The sequence below is a fragment of the Sodiomyces alkalinus genome (assembly GCF_003711515.1).
Source record: "Sodiomyces alkalinus F11 unplaced genomic scaffold SODALscaffold_4, whole genome shotgun sequence".
Taxonomy (NCBI): domain Eukaryota; kingdom Fungi; phylum Ascomycota; class Sordariomycetes; order Glomerellales; family Plectosphaerellaceae; genus Sodiomyces; species Sodiomyces alkalinus.
Genome location: NW_021167082.1, coordinates 107,243 through 126,039, shown reverse-complemented (window position 1 = coordinate 126,039; position 18,797 = coordinate 107,243). Strand labels below are relative to the sequence as shown.

Sequence of the window (18,797 nt, the reverse complement as noted above, 5' to 3'; positions counted from 1 at the left end):
GATTGTGATACTGTCTACAGCCCCCCCCCCCCCCCCCCCCCCCCCCCCCCCCCCCCCCCCCCATCTGGCCTCAAGCTATTTTACAATGGCACCTTTCGTCGAGGAACCGACAACGTTCAATGGGAATGGTGTATCCCACGCAAAGGGGAGCGTGAATGGAGTTGATGCTGCTGATTCGTATACCATCCCTGACACTTACTTGGGGTATCGGCGTCCCATCAAGGCCATTGTCATTGGATTCGGATTCTCCGGCATCAACGTTTCGTACATTCTCGGCAAGGAGACAAAGAACAACAACATCACTTTGCAGTTCTATGATAAGAATCCAGAGCTCGGAGGCACATGGTTTGAGAACACGTGAGTATATCAGCGCAGGTTTCTGGCTCGTTCTTCTTGCCAACGTGGACAATAGTATTGACTCGCTGCTTTCTTGACAGATATCCCGGCTGTGCTTGCGATATTGTACGGACACCCTCCGGTCCCTCCATGTTCCAAAGACATACCGTGGTCTTCCCATTCAAATGCTGACACTTCTCCTTTTTGCTTTGATCATAGCCGGCAGTGAATTACCAGTTCTCATGGCATCCCAACACAGAATGGTCAAGCTAGTGGGTGCCCATCATGACATGTGCGGCCCGTCAAGCTGAGGACTCGGCTAACCTGTGCTGTCGGCACTTGATCATAGCTACGCGACGAACAAGGAGATCCTGGCCTACCTAAAATCCGTGGTGGCCCACCACCAACTCGACACAAATCTGAAATTGAATCATCTCGTCACTGGTGCTTGGTGGGAGGAAGACAAGGCTCGCTGGAGGGTCAGAATCCAACCCAATGACGATCCTGACAGCGCCTTTTTCGATTACGCTGAGATTTTGATCAACGCGACTGGCGTTCTGAAGTAAGTGAACATGAAATAATACCTTCATGTTGCCATGATTTGATTACAGTGGACACTTTTCGCTAACTGGTTCCCATAGCAAATGGAAATGGCCCGCCATTCCCGGCATCGGGAAGTTCAAGAACAAGGTCCACACGGCCGCCTGGGACCAGTCCCTCGAGCTCGCCGGCAAGAAAATCGGCGTTATCGGAAACGGCAGCAGCGCTGTCCAGACTGTAACTGCTACCATTGACGGTACGTGAATGATGACATGCCTACTCCCATGCTCCTGTGGGCCGGAAATTTAGACATGAACTAACGAGACGGCTCCTCTTACAGAGGTCAAGGGAATCGACCTGTTCCTGCGGTCACCCACCTGGGTCACGGCTGGATTCGCTTCCAAGTTTGCTGGTGAGGGCGGCAGGAACGTCAAATGTGAGTTGATCCCATTCGACCCCTTTCTTCCATGCGATACTAATCAGTGAAAACAGACACGGAAGAGCAAAGGAAGAACTTTGTCGAGAGGCCGGAGGAGTATCTGGCCTACCGAAAAGCCGTCGAAAGAGAGATGAACTCGAATTTTGCCATGGTTGGAGAAATGTCCCAGTGAACTGCTCTAGAGACACCTCGCTGACTGCAGGGACAGGTGGTCAAAGGCACAAAAGAGCAAGTCGACGCAGCCGAGGTAAATCGCAATGTTCGGACATCTAGAAGACTTGGGGGCTAACTCGCGCTTTTTTTTCTTTTCTTTCTTCTTTCTTTCACAGTTTGCCAGAGAAGAAATGTTGAAAAAGCTGAAAGACTATCCGGAACTGGCTGAGAAGCTCATTCCCACAAACTTTGGCATAGGCTGCAGGGTATGTTGGCGGTCCCCGAGAGTCGAGACTGCTGTGGCTACAGGACTCACGTGCTGACAATGTTGAACAGAGGCCGATACCCAACAACGGATACCTCGAGGCGATAACGAGCGACAAGTGCAATGTGACCTTTTCTAGTATCACTGAAATCACCGAGGAAGGTCTCATCACAGCGGACGGAGTAACACACAAAGTCGACGTGCTGGTCTGTGGCACTGGTTTCGACACCTCCTACGTGCCCCGGTTCCCCATCATCGGACCGGATGGTCTGGACTTGCGAGAGGCTTTCAAAGACTCTCCCGAGACATACCTGAGTACCATGGCACCTGACTTTCCCAACTATTTCAGTGAGTATACACACCGTCACGGACTGCCGGTGCTAAACATGTCAAGATGTCTAATCAGTGTCCCGTTCTTTAGTGATGCTGGGACCCTTTGGACCCTACGGCCACGGGTCGATCATCCCAGCCCTTGAGGGTATCACCAGGAACATTTCCATGCTTATGCAGAAGTTTCAAACCCAGAATATCAAGTCGGTCATGCCCAAGAAAGACGCGGTGGCCGAGTTCAGGGAACACCGGGCCCTCTACTTGAAGAGGACCATCTGGGACGCCCCCTGCAGCTCGTGGTTCAAACTTGGTCCGACAGGCGAGAACATCATGATGTGGCCTGGCAGCCGCCTTCACTGCCTGGACATCATGCTGAACCCTCGTTGGGAGGTGAGATGAAGCCTTTACCCGTCACATCCCCGTGGGCCCGTACGGCTGTCGTGCCGACAAACACTGACCAATATGCAGGACTACGACTGGGAGTACCTCTACCCCAATCGCTTCAGCTACTGGGGTAACGGATTTACAACGGCAGACGCTGGGGAGGAAGGCACTGACAAGGCGTGGTATATTGGGGGGATCTGATGAAGCTATGCCGGAGACCCTCAAAGGGTGATATGGTATCAGGGTCGGCCGTAAAGTTGTTGATGGAGGGAAAACCCCACTACCTAGTGCCTACAGCAGTGGAGGGACTTGTGACACTTGTCGAACCTTTTCGGCAGAATTTGAGGCTGATGCTATTCTTCTAAGACTATTGGTAATCAGAACAGGGTAGAAATGTAAACAACATTGAATGCAGACAAGCGGGCGGCGGGCGGCGGGGCGGCGGGGCGGAAGTGGGAATGTTAAATGCACGTTCCCACGTGGAAGATTTATTCCGTTGCCGTATAGGACGTCTGCGTGAGGTCTGTCTGATATCCCAGTATCTGGCACTTCGTAGGGGGGTGGACCGCGGCTAGTCGTGACTTGTAAGTCAGGACCAGGGCCCAGGGGCGTGAGTTAGAGTATGTGAGCTTACTTCGGCATGGGAACGGGCCGCCATCGTTTCCATGTAACTTGTAAGATTCTGACAAGTGTCAAGAACGTCAAGCCACGTGAGTGAAGTTAGGAACTCGCCCCAGGATTTTTACAGCACAGTATTATACTCGTTGAAAGTTCGCGTAAGCACCTAACTACTCCTCGTGGCATACTGTGGGCGCACTGTATCTATTGTTTGGCGAAGACGGACGCGTTACTAGTTAGGTGTCCTTTGCTCTTCTTAGAGATACCCCGACGTTAAATACTACTACTACTACTACTACTACTAGACCTTGTGGCACACTATAGTGACTCTTAGTTGATACACGATCACTCGAAACGAGTCCCAGACTCCCGCAGACGTAAGGTCCTGGACTCCTGGTGCCTGCGGTCCTGGCCTCCCGGAGTCCTGTTAGGCTGTTCCCAGGATACTAAGTCTAAACCCACGCCCATATGGCAAAACCTTCCACTATATATAACGATCCGTGGTCCCTGAACCCTGGGAGGTGTTTCTCATAATTTTCCACTCTTTATGGGTATTCCCCCCCTTCCGATCATCTAGTGCCGTTGCTTCCAGTGGCGAAATCCACTCAAGGGTATCAGCCAGCACCTCATATTCCCTCCCAAAAGGTGCTGGAAAAAGTCTCAACTCGCTGCCGTCTCTACCGCATGGGCTTCAACGACCAGGAGATCGTAGCCCTCATCGGCGCCCATGCCCTCGGCCGCGCCCACACTGACCGCAGCGGCTATGACGGCCCTTGGACTTTCTCCCCCACCGTCTTCACCAACGACTTCTTCAAGCTGCTCGTTGACGAGAAGTGGCAGTGGAAGAAGTGGAACGGTCCCGCCCAGTACGAGGACAAGACCAGCAAGAGCCTCATGATGCTTCCCGCCGACCTTGCTCTCGTCCAGGACAAGAACTTCAAGAAGTGGGTCCAGACTTATGCCAAGGACAACGACGTTTTCTTCAAGGACTTCTCCGACGCCCTCGTCAAGCTCTTTGAGCTGGGTGTCCCCTTCCCTGAGGGCCAGGAGCGCTGGGTCATGAAGCCCAGGAGCGGGTCGTCCTAAGCACTGAGATTTTGCCCGAAAACGACTACTGCCAGCATACGCGTACCTAGACAAACATGAAGAATCGATGAAGAAGAGCAATCATGAAGACTAGAGCTGCGAGAGAAGAAAGAGAGAAGGAGCCAAGACAGCCTTTTTATTGCCTCGAGGTCTGTCCACCCAGCACAGTATTCACACTTTACACACAACTGCTCGCCCCGAAACCTGGTGGGCTACCTGGCCAGGAACGAGCTGCTCCGCTACGACAATGGGGAGCTCTTCTACATCAGGCGACACCCGCGCGGTGGCCTCCTATGCATCCAACTTGGCCATCATGACAGGATGTCACCCCCGGCATTTCGCAACCTCCTGGACCTTGACCGACCATCCCATCCCTCCTTTTCTACCGCCAGGGAACCCAAATGACCCAACGAACGGGTTTCTCCAGATACCCCAACACATCGTCTTGGAGTACCACCCAGATTGGATGAACTCCTGTCCCCTGAATTTGTATCGTTTAATGAATGAGCCCTCTCCGCGAGGACGTGTGGCTCGCGCCGTCTACCTGGCGGAGGTATGTGGGATACCAATCAAAACCTGGCTGATCGACCGCATCGACGGGCTGTACCTCCCCTGGTCGGCCAGGCCCTGGGCGGCCGTTTTCTCAGATGGAGAGGAAGTCTACTACGAAACGACCGAGCGCGAACTCTGCATGCGCACCTATGATGAAGAAACATACCGCCGGAGCGCCTTGAAATTCAGCAGCAGATTGAAAGAGTGGGTTCGCATGGCCGAGGTACGACGACTCCTGGGCGCACATATCGATCTCTCCAACATTGAACACATCCCCTTCAGCGCCACATCCGACATAGGCGTCCTGGCGTGCGCGTCTTCCGTGCCCGCGTCTTTTGCCCGACGGTGACATTAACGACAACAGCGGTGAAGAATAAAACCGTGGGAGCCCCTGGGTTACAAGTCACGGAGACCCAAGGCCAGGATTACGAGCAACCTGTTCCTGAAGGCGTGCAGCCCCTTGGCCCTTATAAGCGCAACATCGGCCTTTCGATTCTGGCTCTCAGGGGCTACTATATCTTTTTAGGAGGGTTTCTCGTGCTCGGAATTACCTTCTCGTTTAGACCAGGTTCTGGTCAACGACGGGACGATATGGCGTACCGGTCACCCCCCCCCTCAGTTCCTTAAGGCAGTCGGTGCTGCTTCTAATTGGTTATGGACTTTTGACTTGGATCTCTTGTTGTAATAGTATGGTGTCTAAGAGTTGTTAGCCTTGGCCAGCTTGTCGAGATACCTTTCCCGTCTAGCAGCCTATGTAGTTCTAAGAGTAAGAGACAATGAATCAGTAATGGCAACGGCCCTCGGCCTCAAGCGTACCTTCTGACTGTAGCCAACTAAGACACCTAGTGGAAAGACCAGACTTGATGGTGGCCCGTGATCAACATCCATATAATTCATACATGGTGTGGCTCACGGTTTCACTGGCTTCGTAGAATCGTATTGCTCAGCCATAATCTAGGGACTCGGTGTCTACGACTCTTGCGTCTGTATTCAGGGACGTGCTTTGTAAATCTGAGAACGATCATGTCCACAAGGTGCACGTGGTTATGGTTGTACTCCCAGCGTCTCATTGTCTATCAAAGAAGCACGTATATGTAGCCCCGGAGGGTACGTGTATCTGTTTCGTCAACGGGATCAACCAAGTCCACGGACCACAGTCAGTATTCAGCAACCCCATATTGCTAGCTACCGAGATGTGCAGAATGTGCACCTCGACTCCCGTACGTACACTGTATACAAGGTAATGCTCATTTGTTTGACTTGTAGTTGTCCTTCTCGATGTTGTTCTCGAGTATCTTCTCCCTCTCTCTGACACCAACATGTCTCGACGTATCTTGCACAATCAAATCCGGCGCAAAACTAGGTATCTTGGAGGTCTTCTATAGCTACTAACCAGGGCCATATGGTGGAAGATGGCTGAATCCTTTCTTCTCGCCGAGAATGACACCCGGAAGAGTGAATGAATAGATATGCCCTGGCCACTCGATCACATACCCCAAACGACTGTGGCCTAGATCACGAACAATTGTGCAGAAACAACGGGGATGAACATATAATACAGTAGAGTACATTCCGTCTATCCATCTTATCTTTCTTTCGTCGAATCTACAATAGAAATCACTCCTTAGGGACCTGCCCCTCGAAATAAAACCGCATCGTCTTCCCCAACTCCCCCTCAGATGCCTTCCGCTCCTTCACCCCGGGAATGGCCGCCACCATCTCACGCACGTTCTTCACCAACTCCTCCATCTCGGCCCTCTCCGCGGCCCGGGCCCCCTTCTTCCTTGCCACCACGAGGTCCACCTTGTGCCCCTTCTCCAAGAACCCGCGGGCCCGCCCAAGCTTGATGTCCAGGTCATGCGCCGCGATAGCCCACCCGACCTCCACCTCCTTCTGCTTCGACTTGGCCGCCTGCCTCGCCTTCGCCTTGCGCTCCTTCTCCCGCTGCGCGTCCCGCCGCCTCTCCTCCGCCCGGTCGACGATCTTGCAGACCGCGATGGGCGGGCCCGCCGGCTTCCTGTTGTCCTTGCCTTCCTCGCCCGTGTTGCCCGGGGGGTTGCTGCTGCCGCTGCCGGGTTTCTTCTCCGCGGGTTTCGCGGCCGCGGTGATCATCTTGAGCATTTCGGTCTTGTGGTCCATCCGCCGCAGGATCTGCGCCGTGGCGAAGGGCCCGGTGACGTTGTTGCGGTCGTCCATGAGCATGATTCGTCTGTCCCGGATTTCGAGGTCGATCGGGAGTCGGTCGGGTTGTGCACTGCCGCGGGGTGGCGCGGGACGTGGCACGGTCGTGTGTATGCTGCGGGAGGACGGAGAGAAGGGTCGGAATGGCGTGCCCATGCCCACTGTGGCGGCAGCTGAAAGGGGCCCCCATGGTGCTGACGGGCTGACAATATGGTTTCGGAAGGATGGACTCGAGGCGAGTACGAAGCCTCTTCGAGGGAGGCCTAGCCTAGTCGTCGTCTCGAAGGATTGGAAGGGAGCGACGAAGACCCTGTACAGGGCGACGTGGCTGTTGAAGAGGCATTGCGAGGGTTTCATGATGACGCTGCGTGATGCTGGCCATCGGCGGCCAATAATGGACGAAAATGCGAAAATGTACGGAGTGTTCCCTTTTCCTGTTCGATTGCGTCCTCAAAGACGTCTCGACGAAGTCATCACCATTTGCCGACAGTCAAAAGATTTGTAGTCGAGAGTGGATCACAGCTGACTTTGAATCCACCTATCACAAGCCTCAAAGGCTATGTGAGCTCCCGGTGCAGTTGAATTGGTCTAAGCTCCTCGGCGTTATCTAATCCAAAGTGGCCTCAGTGCAGTACCTTAGTACCCGTACTCGGCCATGTACTGTTCGTAAGTACCTTCCTTGCCTTACCGTACCGCACCCATTATTAATTACTTCGTATTTGTCACTCTCATCTTTCATCCCACGCCTCAACTGAACCACCACCACCCTAAACCTCACCCACCACCCCGGACCGAGAACAAGACATACTATGTAACCCGCCTCAAGGCGCCCAACCTCACCAAATGGCCCGAGGCCGCCTCTTCAACGCCACTTTCGGGTGGGCCCGCACCTACTTCCAGCGCCACCGCGGCACCGCCTCCGCGCCCCTCTTTGTCTCCCTCGGCACCCTCAAGGCCATCGTCGCCTGCCACCTCCTCTGGGAGCACGGCATCTCCTTCGGCGGCGCCGCGGGGAGCTCCATGCTCCCCACCTTTTCCGTCTACGGCGACTATCTCCTCGTGTCCAAGTACTACCGCCGCGGCCGCGACCTCCACGTCGGCGACCTCGTCTTCTACGACATTCCCATCTTCCGCCGCGCCCAGGGCGTCAAGCGCATCATGGGCCTGCCGGGCGATTACGTCCTCCATGGCGACCCGGATACGGGTTCGCAGGTTATGATTCAGGTGGGTTTTTACTTTTCTTTCTTCTTCTTATATTTTATTATATTTTTCCTTGTTCCTTTTCCCGCTTGTCCCCCCTCTCTACATTCACCCCCCCTTCCCCCCTATTTACTTTGCCAGCTCGGCTTAAAACTCGACTTACTTACAACCGGATGCGTCGCCCGCCGCGCCAGGTACCCCAAGGCCACTGCTGGATAACAGGCGACAACCTCGAATCGTCGCGGGATTCTAGAGTCTTCGGCCCCCTTCCCCTCGCTCTCGTCAGGGGTAAAGTTTTAGCTAAAATCTGGCCCCCGCAGGAGGCGCATTGGATTCGCAATGGCTTGGAGGACTCCAAGAGCTCGGAGAATGACAGCGTGGCTTTATCATCTTGATGATGGCAAACCCCACGAGACGACTGCAGCAATACCGGCCTTCTCAAAGACTACCATTTCTGAGAGATCCACTAAACCGAGGGCTGCCGTCATTGCATATTGTATTACTATATCATGTACACTACGAATCAACCGTCATATCACTTTGGCCCCCCACGATACCTAGGTAGGTAGACAAACGGCGGCATAACCTGTAACAAGTACTAAGTGTAATACCAGTGACTTCTTCTCCACCACTCTGTTCTGATTACAATGGCATAGAGCTCAGCATTCTCTGTGAGCCAGTGGGAATCAATGACGACCAAAGGAAAAATAGTAAAACCCTGTAGGGATGGGAAAAAAGATGCCGACCCTAACCATGGTCATAATGCATGATAGAAGTAGAACAGCCCACCCCGGACTTCCCCCCCGGACTTCCCCCCCGGACTTCTCACGTTCCACTACCACGCAAAAACACAGCTGTGGCACCGGGGAGAGCCCTTTTCTATGGCGGGTCTGAACCCCACAGCCTTTCAAACATCACCACCACAGCTGCTCGCTCACCTCGGACGCCGACAAGCGGCATGACCTACACCGAAAAGTGAAAATAACAACATGGCCAGTCTGGTGTATGTGTGCCTCGAAAATTGTACTCCACAAACTCCTTCCGTCCTCCTCTTTGGCGCCTTTGCCGTGCTGATATGCCTCCCAAAGATATTCCACCAAACGAATACAAAGGAAATATGAAGAGAGAAGGAGAGAGACAGAGAGGGAGAGAAAAAGAACAGAGGGAGAGATGGAAGAGGACAAGGGAAAGGAAGGAACAAGTCGGCCTCAGATAGACATCAGCCTTCGATGTGCGTCTTGCTCGTGCCCTGTCCCAGGAGTTCTAGGCACCGTTGTGCAAGGCTTACCACCTCACCCTCATCGTCGTCCTCAAACTCGTTGTCCGGTTCGACCGGACGGTTCGCAATTGCCTTGATCTGGTCGACAATGTCCTCCGCCTGCCCAATCAGTTGGATGAGGCTCTTGTCTTCTGACTCGAGCAGCTGGAGCAGCGTCCATATGGCGATATGTTGGAACGTCGCGTCGCCGCTCCTCAGGAACCTGATCAGGTACCCATGAATGCCACCGTTCGGAGACTTCCAATCCTGTACGAAGACCGAGTAATCGCCAACTAGCCATAAGATCTTTGTGTTAGTACAAACATAGGACAAATGTCGTAAATTGAAGCCCAAACATGACGAGAAAAGGAGAAAAACAAACGAACCTTTCGAAGACAGGTTGCCCAGGGCCGCGGCGCTGTTGCCCTGAACCTCGATGCTGGGCGAATCGGTGAGAGGAATGAGGACTTCAAAAACGCCGAGATTGAGAAGATGCGATTTGAGCTCGTCGCTGAGAGCAAGCACGGCGATCGCCGCCGTCATCTCGGACTGCACCGTCACGGGGACGTCGAGAACCAGCTGCTTGCACTTCTGCACGGCGCCGGCGTCGAGGACGAGCGCCTTGTTGCGGTCGGAACTCGCAGCGAGATTGCGCAGGGTGGAAATGGCATGGCACTGGATTTCTTCGTTGTCCGTGGAGCCGAGAAGATCCACCAGAGGCTTCAAGAAGCCGGCTTCGATGATGGGCGATTCGTTCATAGGATGGATGGAGATGTTGCGGATGCAGGCGACGGCGGACAGGATGAGGGGTAGATAGGACGACTGCAGCAGACGGAGCAGGGGCGCCAGGCCGTTGGAACGGACGATGTCGAGCTGATACTTTTCGTCCGAGGCCAGGTTTCGGAGAGCCAGAGCGGCTTGGCACTGCACCTTGGGGGAGGATGAATCCATGAGAGCGACGAGCGAGGCGACGAGCTTGGTCTCGGTCTGCGCAAGCTTCCGCCTGTTGTTAGCGTCAACCGCAATGTTGCTAAGGGCCGTCGTGCAGTAGTACTGCACGTCGACATCGGGCGAGGACAGAAGCTGGACCAGGACCGGAATGGCGCCCGCGTTGACGAGCTGTTTTCGGTTCTCGTCTGTGCCCGGTTAGCAGGCGCTCTCCTCACTACACGGACAGAAAAGCAGGGTTGAAAGGGCGTGGGTAGGTAAACTAGGGAATCGGTTGGAACAGTAGAACAGTACCCGAGTGTGTCATATTCAGCAAAGCACCAGTAGCATTGCGCTGGACACGCATATCCTTCGACTTGGCCAGTCTCGTCAAGGGACCGAGAGCACCCGACTGTGCAATCCTTGCTTTATTCTCCTCATGTGTGGCCAGGTTGGTGATGCAGCCGACGGCGTTGCACTGCACTTCGACATTGGGAGAGAGCATTTGTCGGATCAATGGCTGGAGACCGCCCATTTGAACGATGAGGACCTTGTTCTCGGCTACGTCGTTTCCGCTCAGGTTAGCCATTATTCAAAAGAAAAAAAGAAGAAAAAAAAACGAGGGGGGGTTGTCCGGTGAGACAAACTATTGACAGCCAGGTTTCCGAGTGCTGCACTGGCGGCTCTTTGCACTTCAATGTCGGAGCTCTGTAGGAGGAACAATATCGGTTCGAGGGTATCCCGGTGGACTTCTCGCACATCTATGAAGATATCGTCAGTTTACTGCAGATCCATGGCGAGCAGGCAAATGCTAGTCGGCAGGTTGGGCTGTCCCACATACCGCGTTCGGTGATCTCGGCAAATGTGAGACTGGCACTGCGTTGTAGGTCGATGTTCTCGGAAAAGACGAGGGTACTCAGGGCGCGCAGTGGTTCGCCGGAGAAGAAATCAGTCTCCCCTCGCTAGATGGAAGTCAGTGACGGGGCTGAGAAGCGTAGGGCGAGAAAGGATGGGGAGGCCGCGAAACGTTGGAAGAGAAAGGAGCTTGGGTTGGGTATGTGTCGTGTTGGGAATGAACGCACATTCTCAAGGTATTGCAGAAGGTCGGCGACAGCCTCCCTTTCGCTGTCGGCGAGTACAGGTTCGTAGAGGCCGTCACGGGAGCGACCTGCATCACGGACAAGAATTAGCAAGTATGCCCGAGGCAAGCAAGATGTGACGGAGAGCTCTGGTTGGGACGCACCTCCGCAGCACGAGCTATTACAGACTCCCATTGCTGGGGAAAGACGGCGATGGCGAGCTTTAATAAAACCGGAAGGAAAAAGCCGAAATCCGGTCAGGTAAGGAGATCAATGATCGTGGCGAGCCGAAGCTACGGCGGTGGCTGGCTGAAGACAAAGCAAGGCGTGTTTGGTGTTTGTGTTCCGGGTGTTGTTGGCTCGGAGGCAGCTGGGCAGCTGGTTGGTCGATGGAATGCGAGTCACGCCGCGGATGGAAAGCTGACACGGTGGGAGGGAGAGTGGAGAGTCGGACGAGATGAAAGAGATGAAGCTCGGCGACAAATGGTGACGAAACGTAATGTGAGTCCCAGACCCAAACCGGCCTCAAAGTCCTCCACGTGCTCGGATCGCCGGCCGTGAACGAGGGCGTTTACCTCCTCCTACCTTGGTGAGGAAGTGTGTTGACGTCTTCCCAATAGCTTGCTCTGCTCCGCGGGGCAAAGCAAAGCCGGTGGGCTGACGGGGCAGGACGTTGATTCGAGAGAGACGTTGTTGTGTGATGATGGGGGTTGATGGGATCGGGAGGGGGAATGAGTATCCGTTGATGCAGCTTGGGGAGATGAGCCGAGGAGCACGAGATGCTGGCAAGGCTGGCTGGCTGGCTGCGGTAGCTAAGGTAGACAGGAAGGAGATGGGGAAAGAGTGTGTGGGCTTGCTGCAAGCAAGGGAAGCAAGGGTTACTTGGGCTATGCACGGGGTCCCGCGTTGTGCTGGAGCAACAGCACCACCAAGGCTCGACTGAAGATGTGGGGACAAATCTTAGGCACTACTGCTGGAGCAGGTACGAGGGACTGGTACATACGGAGTACTCCGTACTTTTCAAAGCTATGGATGCTCCTTCTCCAAAGTACCTTGAAGGCAGTGAGGATCATACGGAGTACACGTACAAGGAATACCAGCGAGAAAACGGAGGCGATAGAAACGTTACTAAAGGTACCGAGTACTTGATGGTGGACAAATACTCCGTACCTGCTTTTTCTTTGGGTAGGCTCGACCATCATTGATTGGTCTTGAGAGTTCCAGATTATATTGATGAGTAATACGCGAGAGAGTAGGTACGATTGTAATGTGAGGTTATTACCTAGGTACCGTAGGTACCTTTAGCATCAATTATAGCCTCGTAGGTACGTACGTACCTTATTATTTTATTCCTATCTCGTCGGACCATGAGCTCGAACCTGGCAGGACCTGTTAGATAAAGCGTAGCCAAAATCGTCATAAAACAGGTCAAAATTAATTAAGGCAATTATATACTATTATAACTGTCTTAGACCGTTAGGGAAACGCTACCACCGTATTTGATATAGTGCAGATTCTATAAGCGTCTACCCGGATTATACTCTTAGTAATCCGGCCTATTATATAACCAAAAAGACTATAGTCTATTCGACACACCCCCTAATCGCCCTAAACGTTAGTTAGGCGATTAAAGCTATTCGTAATCGGCAGATAATCTAGCTATATAATCTATTCGCTATAGCCGCCCTTAAATTTGTCCTTTAGGTCTTCTAAATATTCTATCCGGACTTCCTCTAGCTATTTCTGCTATAACCGTTCCCGTATATCTATCACGCCCACCTAGGACCTAAATATCTTAAATTTCTCGCCGTATAGCGCCTTCGTTAATCCGTCTACCACTATTTCCGCGCTCGTAACGTACGTTACGAGTATTTACCCTTATTCCTTTACTTAATATAACTAGTGTAACCGCGCAGATACAGCGTTAGAGTGGTTCGGCAGACAGTTATATCACCCCCCTTTTAAGGCCGCTAGATCCGCTGCCCATATATATATTAAGGACAGGCTCGGGATATCCCTATCGAGGGATTAAGATATAATTATTATCCTCTTTTATAATTACTTATTCTACATTTAAGGTATCTTTCCAGTTTAACTTACGTTACCCTAATCAGAATAATAACTACCGATCTACTTCTTCGCTAAAGGTTATAGCGGTATTAGTTATATTTTAGTTATATATTATGGTTTCGCTAGACTAACCACTTTATCTAATCTTTATCTTAACGATCTAGTGCTACTAAGTCTTTATCTAGTTATAATATAGTGCTTGGAGGCGGATTTATTCGGCGTCCCTAAAGTGTTCTAATCCTGATTAGAGTAATAAAGGCGCTTAAGGGAGGTTCCGGCCCTCCTAAACGGACTATTAGTTAATAACCCTAAAAAGAATATAAAGATAACGACTAAGGAAGGATTTAACGCTTTAAGACCGAGGGGAGATTAGCCCTAATAAGATCAGGAAAAGAAATAACTACTTAGGTAAGAGTTAAAGAACTATTAACACTTTTAATTATAAGACCCGTCGCTATAGAGGTAGTAATTATAGCGGAGGAAACCGATTAGATCGCGATAGAGTTAGATTCTGGATATAGAATAAACTCGATAGGGCGCTTATAACCCCCACCACTAACTAAGCTAGACCCTCGCACGATGGTAAAGAAAAGATAAGACCGCCGAGAGCAGCTTACCCGGATTAGGGTACTAAACCCTAGCAGATCTAATAAAAAGCTAATACCAAGCGTAGGAGCGAAATAACGATACCTTATAAAAGGACCCGATAGTCTAGTAAGGACCTTTATAGACCCCGTAAGCAGGTTATAATACTTCTTTGTAAGGTTTAGCGGGTAGTGCTTTTAATATTAATATCCGTGAGTATAGTCTTTTTACTAATAGGTAATCTCCTAATCGTGGGGGGCCTCTTCCTTCGAGGTAAGTTAGAAAAGCTAGACCCCGAAGATAAGTATTAAGGAGTAAAACCTAGGACCGCCCTCTCGTTAAAGACCTTATCACTCTTTTTAAGACGAGATAATATATATAATAACCTGGCTAGTATCTAGAACACCTATAGGATCTTCTCGCTAGACGATTAGTTCGAAGAACCTTTCCCTAAATACCCTAAGCGCCCTAACCCTATTATTATGATTCGCCTACCCCCTTATACTTATACCTAAAGCACTATAGATACTTAGATTTAGTATCGCGAGCCTACCCCTATTATCGTTATTAGTGACTCCGACGATAAGGCTCCCTCGCCGGCTATTCCCCCTATTCGTACGCCTGCTATTTCTGCTGCCCCTAATTAGGGGAACCACGATATTAGGGCTACGGCCTTACCTCCGCCCGCTTCTAGGCCGACTACTATATCTGCCACGGCTCCGGCTACTATTTCGATAACTACCCCTAATACTACCCCTGGCTAGCCTGCCTTTACTGTCTAACCTGCTTTAAACGCTTCCCCTACTACTACTAAAGACCTAATTAAGCTGCAATAAGCCCTGATAAGCCGTGACCGAGGGAGCACTATCGCCGAGGTCGTTAAAGCCCTGCCCCCCGCCACTACTACGTCGAGAGCACCCCTAAATCCCCTCGCTACTAAAGCTCCCCGCTTTAGTGGTAAGTCCCTCTCTATATTCTTTTAGTAGTACGATAACTATACTAAGCTTAACCGCCTTAGTAAAGCCGATAAGATCACCTACGTTAACCTATACACGGATACGGTTATTCGTCCTGCTATTAAACGCTTAGTTAGAGAGGTTTAAACCGCTAAAGGTAATTAGTCTAATCTAGTTATGAAGATCGTTAAAGAAGTCTCTTATCTAGATCCTAACTACTAACTTAACTTCTCTTACGAGGTTTATTAGCTTCGAGTAAAATATAAGACGTATAAGATTAATAGCGTTCGTCAGGTCAGGGACTTACTACAGTAAATCACTATCTAGAAGGCTAAGGTAGAGCGGGTCTAAGGCACTTTTATTAAGGACTCCGAGCTCTACGGTATCGTCCTTACTATTCTATATAGGGATATCTATATATTTATCGCTAATAAGCTTAAGATTCGAGGCACCGACTTAAGAAAGATAGTTAAGAGCTATAAGCTGCTTTTAGACCTACTACGCGAGTAGTCTACGGATATCTAGGAAGTAGAGGGTAAGCCTATAGATAAGGACGCTATACTAGGTATAGCTAAGTCTAATCAGCCTAATAATACCGCTTTCCAGCCCACGATCTTAAGGCAGCCTACTATAGTCTAGGAGTCTATAGCCTCTTAATCGGATATAGATAAGCTCGCTAACCTCCTTAAAAAGTATACTATTTCTCTTATCTATAATAGAGCTAAAGGCGTTAGGGGCACTACTGCCTAAGTACTCGCCCTATCTAAAAGGATAGGTACGGAGAAAGTCTAAGCCCTCCTCGCCACGAAATCTAATCTAAAAAACGCCTTTTATACCGTCCTTAAGCACGCCCCTTAGCCTACGATAACTATTTTAGTGTACTTCGCCACCCCTAATCAGGCTAATGGTACCGCTTCCTAGCCCAATAACGCCTAATACACCGAGGAGATCTACTACGGAGGACCCCGCCCTAGATATAATAACCGGCGTAATAATAGCCGCCCGACCTAGTAACACGATAACCGCCTAGGATAGTAGAGAGGTGCCTAGAATAATAGCGAGCCCCCGCTAGCACGCTACTACTACTACGGCTAAGAAGGGTATCAGAGAGATAACTACCCTATCCTAATCCACGATAGCGCCTATAACCTAGTTAAGTAGGAGTTCCCCGCGTATTTAGTTATAGATTAGACTAATACCTAGGTAGCCTACCTAAAGAGTAAGCTACGAGTTAATAAGTACTAGCTATACCGATGTCTTATACTGTATTAGCTGGCTACTAAGCTCTATAGCCGATTTAAGGAGCTCGTAGACCTCTATATTAAGACCTTCTAGCCTGCTACCCTCCCTTATAAGACTAATAAGACTAATAGGCTTATAATTAAGTATATAGTTAAGCAAGTATAGAAGTAGCAGACTAGTCAGAGTAATTAGGCCACCTAAGCCACGTAAGCCTTAAGGGTTATTAAGGTCACAGGATCTATTAACTTTATTACTACTAGAGTATATACTACGTCTATATCTTAATATATTTCGACTAACCCCTAGGACCCTTTTCGTACTACTAGGAGCGGTAGAATTAGTAAACCCACGCTAAAAGTAGCTAGTTCCCCTAATTAGGCCATTTAATAAACCCTAATAACTCCGGAAAGCTCCTAAAGGGTTATAGAGATAGTTAATAACACCGATATAGATAACGGTCTAACCCCTAATTCGATAGCCCCTATATCTAGACCCACTACTACCTTAACCACTACTCGGCCTATCTCGCGAGCCTCGGCTTAAAAGAATACCCTTAACTTATTTAACTAGGAGGCCGTTATATAGAAGGTCCGCGAGAAAAGCCTAAAGCACCTTTTAGAGATAGAGGTTAAGGTTCTTATAGTTTACCTCCTCTCTATTAATAGAGCTATCCTCGCGGACTACGAGGAGACGCTAAGGTTATCCGCTTAACCCCCAAAAAGGCCTTTTTCATAGACTCCTTACCCCTAGGTCCTGAACGCCCTATATAGTTTACGAATACCACGACTATAGCCCCTATGCCTAATAGTGCCCTATCTATTACGCCCGCCCCGACGATTAATAAACTAAAGCCTCCTACTATTTACGCTAAGTATATAACGATACGGGTTAGCCTAACTAAGCGAATAGCTAAGGCCTGCCCTACGGAGGACTATTTTTACATAGTTATTAACACAGGAGCCGTCTTTAATACTATCCGGCTAGACCGTATAGAGAAGCTAAGACTATAGGGCCGTGTCGGTAAAAGCAATATCGCGATTAAGGGGATTAACGACGTAGATAGGGTAAACTACGCAGGGTATCTAAAGGAGCACCTCTAAGTCAGGGACTAGCACGGGAAAGTCTATTTTATAGTAATCGAGGGAATAAGGCCTAGGATACTTCTTAGCCTACTATTCTTATTAAATAGTCACGCCTATTTCACCTATAAGGACGGATAGATCGATATAGACTTCGCCTACGGGGATACCCGTATTATTATCCTTATCGCTAACAGAGAATAAGTTAACGACCGCCCTTATAGATAGAGCTAGCCTAAGTTTAAAAAGGAGGAGAAGCGTTAAGAGGAGGAGGATTTAATCGATCTAAGTATCGGATAGTAGGGGGAGAATAGCGTCCCTTATAGTTAGTCCGGGGCCGCTGCCTTAATATCAAGTAACGATAGGACTAGCGGTTCGCCCGATTAAAGGACGAAAGAGAAGGAGAAGGCGAGGAAAGAAAAGGAGAAGGAGAAGAAGAAAAAGAGCGATAATAATATTTTCTTTTATTTAGATAAAAAGGACGCTACTACTTTAGTAGCCTTCCTATTTACGGAGGAGGTAAAGCCCCTAACGAATAGAATTTATATAGCCTTAAGGGCGATACCACGAAATTAGGGCCGAGGATATAAGAGGTGTATCGCGGAGGCTCCCTATATAATAACTACGATTATATAATAATAATTAATTTATACTAACTACTTATCTTTTTCGACCTTTCTATACTACTATTAGCCTAATCACCCTAATAGCCTCTTAGTCTTATATTTTTAGAAGAACCTGATAACGTAGGATAATTCCTAGATAAAAGCGCTTAAGGCTCCAAAGAAAGAGGAGGATAGTATTATTAGTGTAGCCGTAGTTACGACGAAGAGGCTATAGCAGCTAAAGAAGAGGAAGTCCTAGGATCTTATTAAAGAAGCGTATTATCCCCCTAATCCCGAAGGCGTCTTTACTATATAGAAACCTAAGGCTCTTAAGGTTTACCCTTTTAATAACGTCCCGTCCGATAGAAGTATCCCTGATAAAGACCCTTACTAGAAGAAGAATATCCTTATAGAAATTAAAGAGGAAGACTAGGAGCTAGAAAATAAACGGTTTATTAGCCTAATTATACCGAAGTTTTCTAAACTTATACCCCGTTCGCGTCTTATACCCGAAAGACTTAACGCTATCCTGAAGACTATCGACCACTTAACCTCTAAGGAAAAGGAGCTCCTAATAAAGGTCCTCCTAAACCGAGAGGCAGCTATTACGTAGGATTAGACTAAGTACGGCCGCCTTAACGAACGGGTAGCCCCTTTATAGAAGATTCGAGCAGTTCCTTATAAAGCGTGGCAGGCGAAGGGGATCCCTATCCCTAAGGCTTTAGAGACTATAGTCGTGCAGATAATAAAGAACCGCCTTAAGAAAGGTATAACCGAGGAGAGCCACGTAGCCTATTATAATCCCTAGTTCCTAGTTAAGAAGAAGGACGGTAATATACGGCTTATTAACTCGGCTACTAAGATTAACGTAGTAACCCTTTAAGATACCTTTATACCGCCTAGGGCCGACGA

The 18,797-nt window shown here is 49.8% G+C and overlaps 5 protein-coding genes across 5 annotated transcripts; 3 read left to right on the top strand and 2 right to left on the bottom strand.

Moving 5' to 3' along the window:
- The first annotated feature begins 64 nt into the window (after positions 1–64).
- SODALDRAFT_332341 (putative MoxY) lies at positions 65–2,871 on the top strand. The gene is made up of 12 exons (XM_028611684.1): positions 65–357; positions 438–462; positions 556–608; positions 686–898; positions 978–1,132; positions 1,217–1,312; positions 1,369–1,466; positions 1,524–1,562; positions 1,645–1,734; positions 1,805–2,081; positions 2,155–2,453; positions 2,532–2,871. Exons 1-12 carry the CDS (start codon positions 86–88, stop codon positions 2,646–2,648), a joined length of 1,734 nt encoding a protein of 577 aa, XP_028466707.1. The 5' UTR covers positions 65–85; the 3' UTR covers positions 2,649–2,871.
- Positions 2,872–3,749: 878 nt separating this feature from the next.
- SODALDRAFT_276240 (heme peroxidase) lies at positions 3,750–4,151 on the top strand (the record flags this gene model as incomplete). The annotated part of the gene is made up of 1 exon (XM_028608007.1): positions 3,750–4,151. One exon carries the CDS (start codon positions 3,750–3,752, stop codon positions 4,149–4,151), a length of 402 nt encoding a protein of 133 aa, XP_028466706.1.
- Positions 4,152–6,247: 2,096 nt separating this feature from the next.
- On the bottom strand, positions 6,248–7,381 carry SODALDRAFT_332340 (hypothetical protein). Its single transcript, XM_028611683.1, has one exon. The coding sequence runs from the start codon at positions 7,239–7,241 to the stop codon at positions 6,321–6,323; it is 921 nt and encodes a 306-aa protein (XP_028466705.1). The 5' UTR covers positions 7,242–7,381; the 3' UTR covers positions 6,248–6,320.
- A 313-nt stretch (positions 7,382–7,694) lies between these two features.
- SODALDRAFT_350187 (LexA/Signal peptidase) lies at positions 7,695–8,674 on the top strand. Its single transcript, XM_028613462.1, has 2 exons — positions 7,695–8,108; positions 8,279–8,674. Exons 1-2 carry the CDS (start codon positions 7,728–7,730, stop codon positions 8,477–8,479), a joined length of 582 nt encoding a protein of 193 aa, XP_028466704.1. The 5' UTR covers positions 7,695–7,727; the 3' UTR covers positions 8,480–8,674.
- A 629-nt stretch (positions 8,675–9,303) lies between these two features.
- On the bottom strand, positions 9,304–11,543 carry SODALDRAFT_276348 (ARM repeat-containing protein; the record flags this gene model as incomplete). The annotated part of the gene is made up of 7 exons (XM_028608014.1): positions 9,304–9,635; positions 9,729–10,478; positions 10,585–10,830; positions 10,917–11,030; positions 11,111–11,231; positions 11,352–11,437; positions 11,513–11,543. The coding sequence occupies 7 exons, from the start codon at positions 11,541–11,543 to the stop codon at positions 9,304–9,306; spliced, it is 1,680 nt and encodes a 559-aa protein (XP_028466703.1).
- Between the last annotated feature and the right edge of the window lie 7,254 nt (positions 11,544–18,797).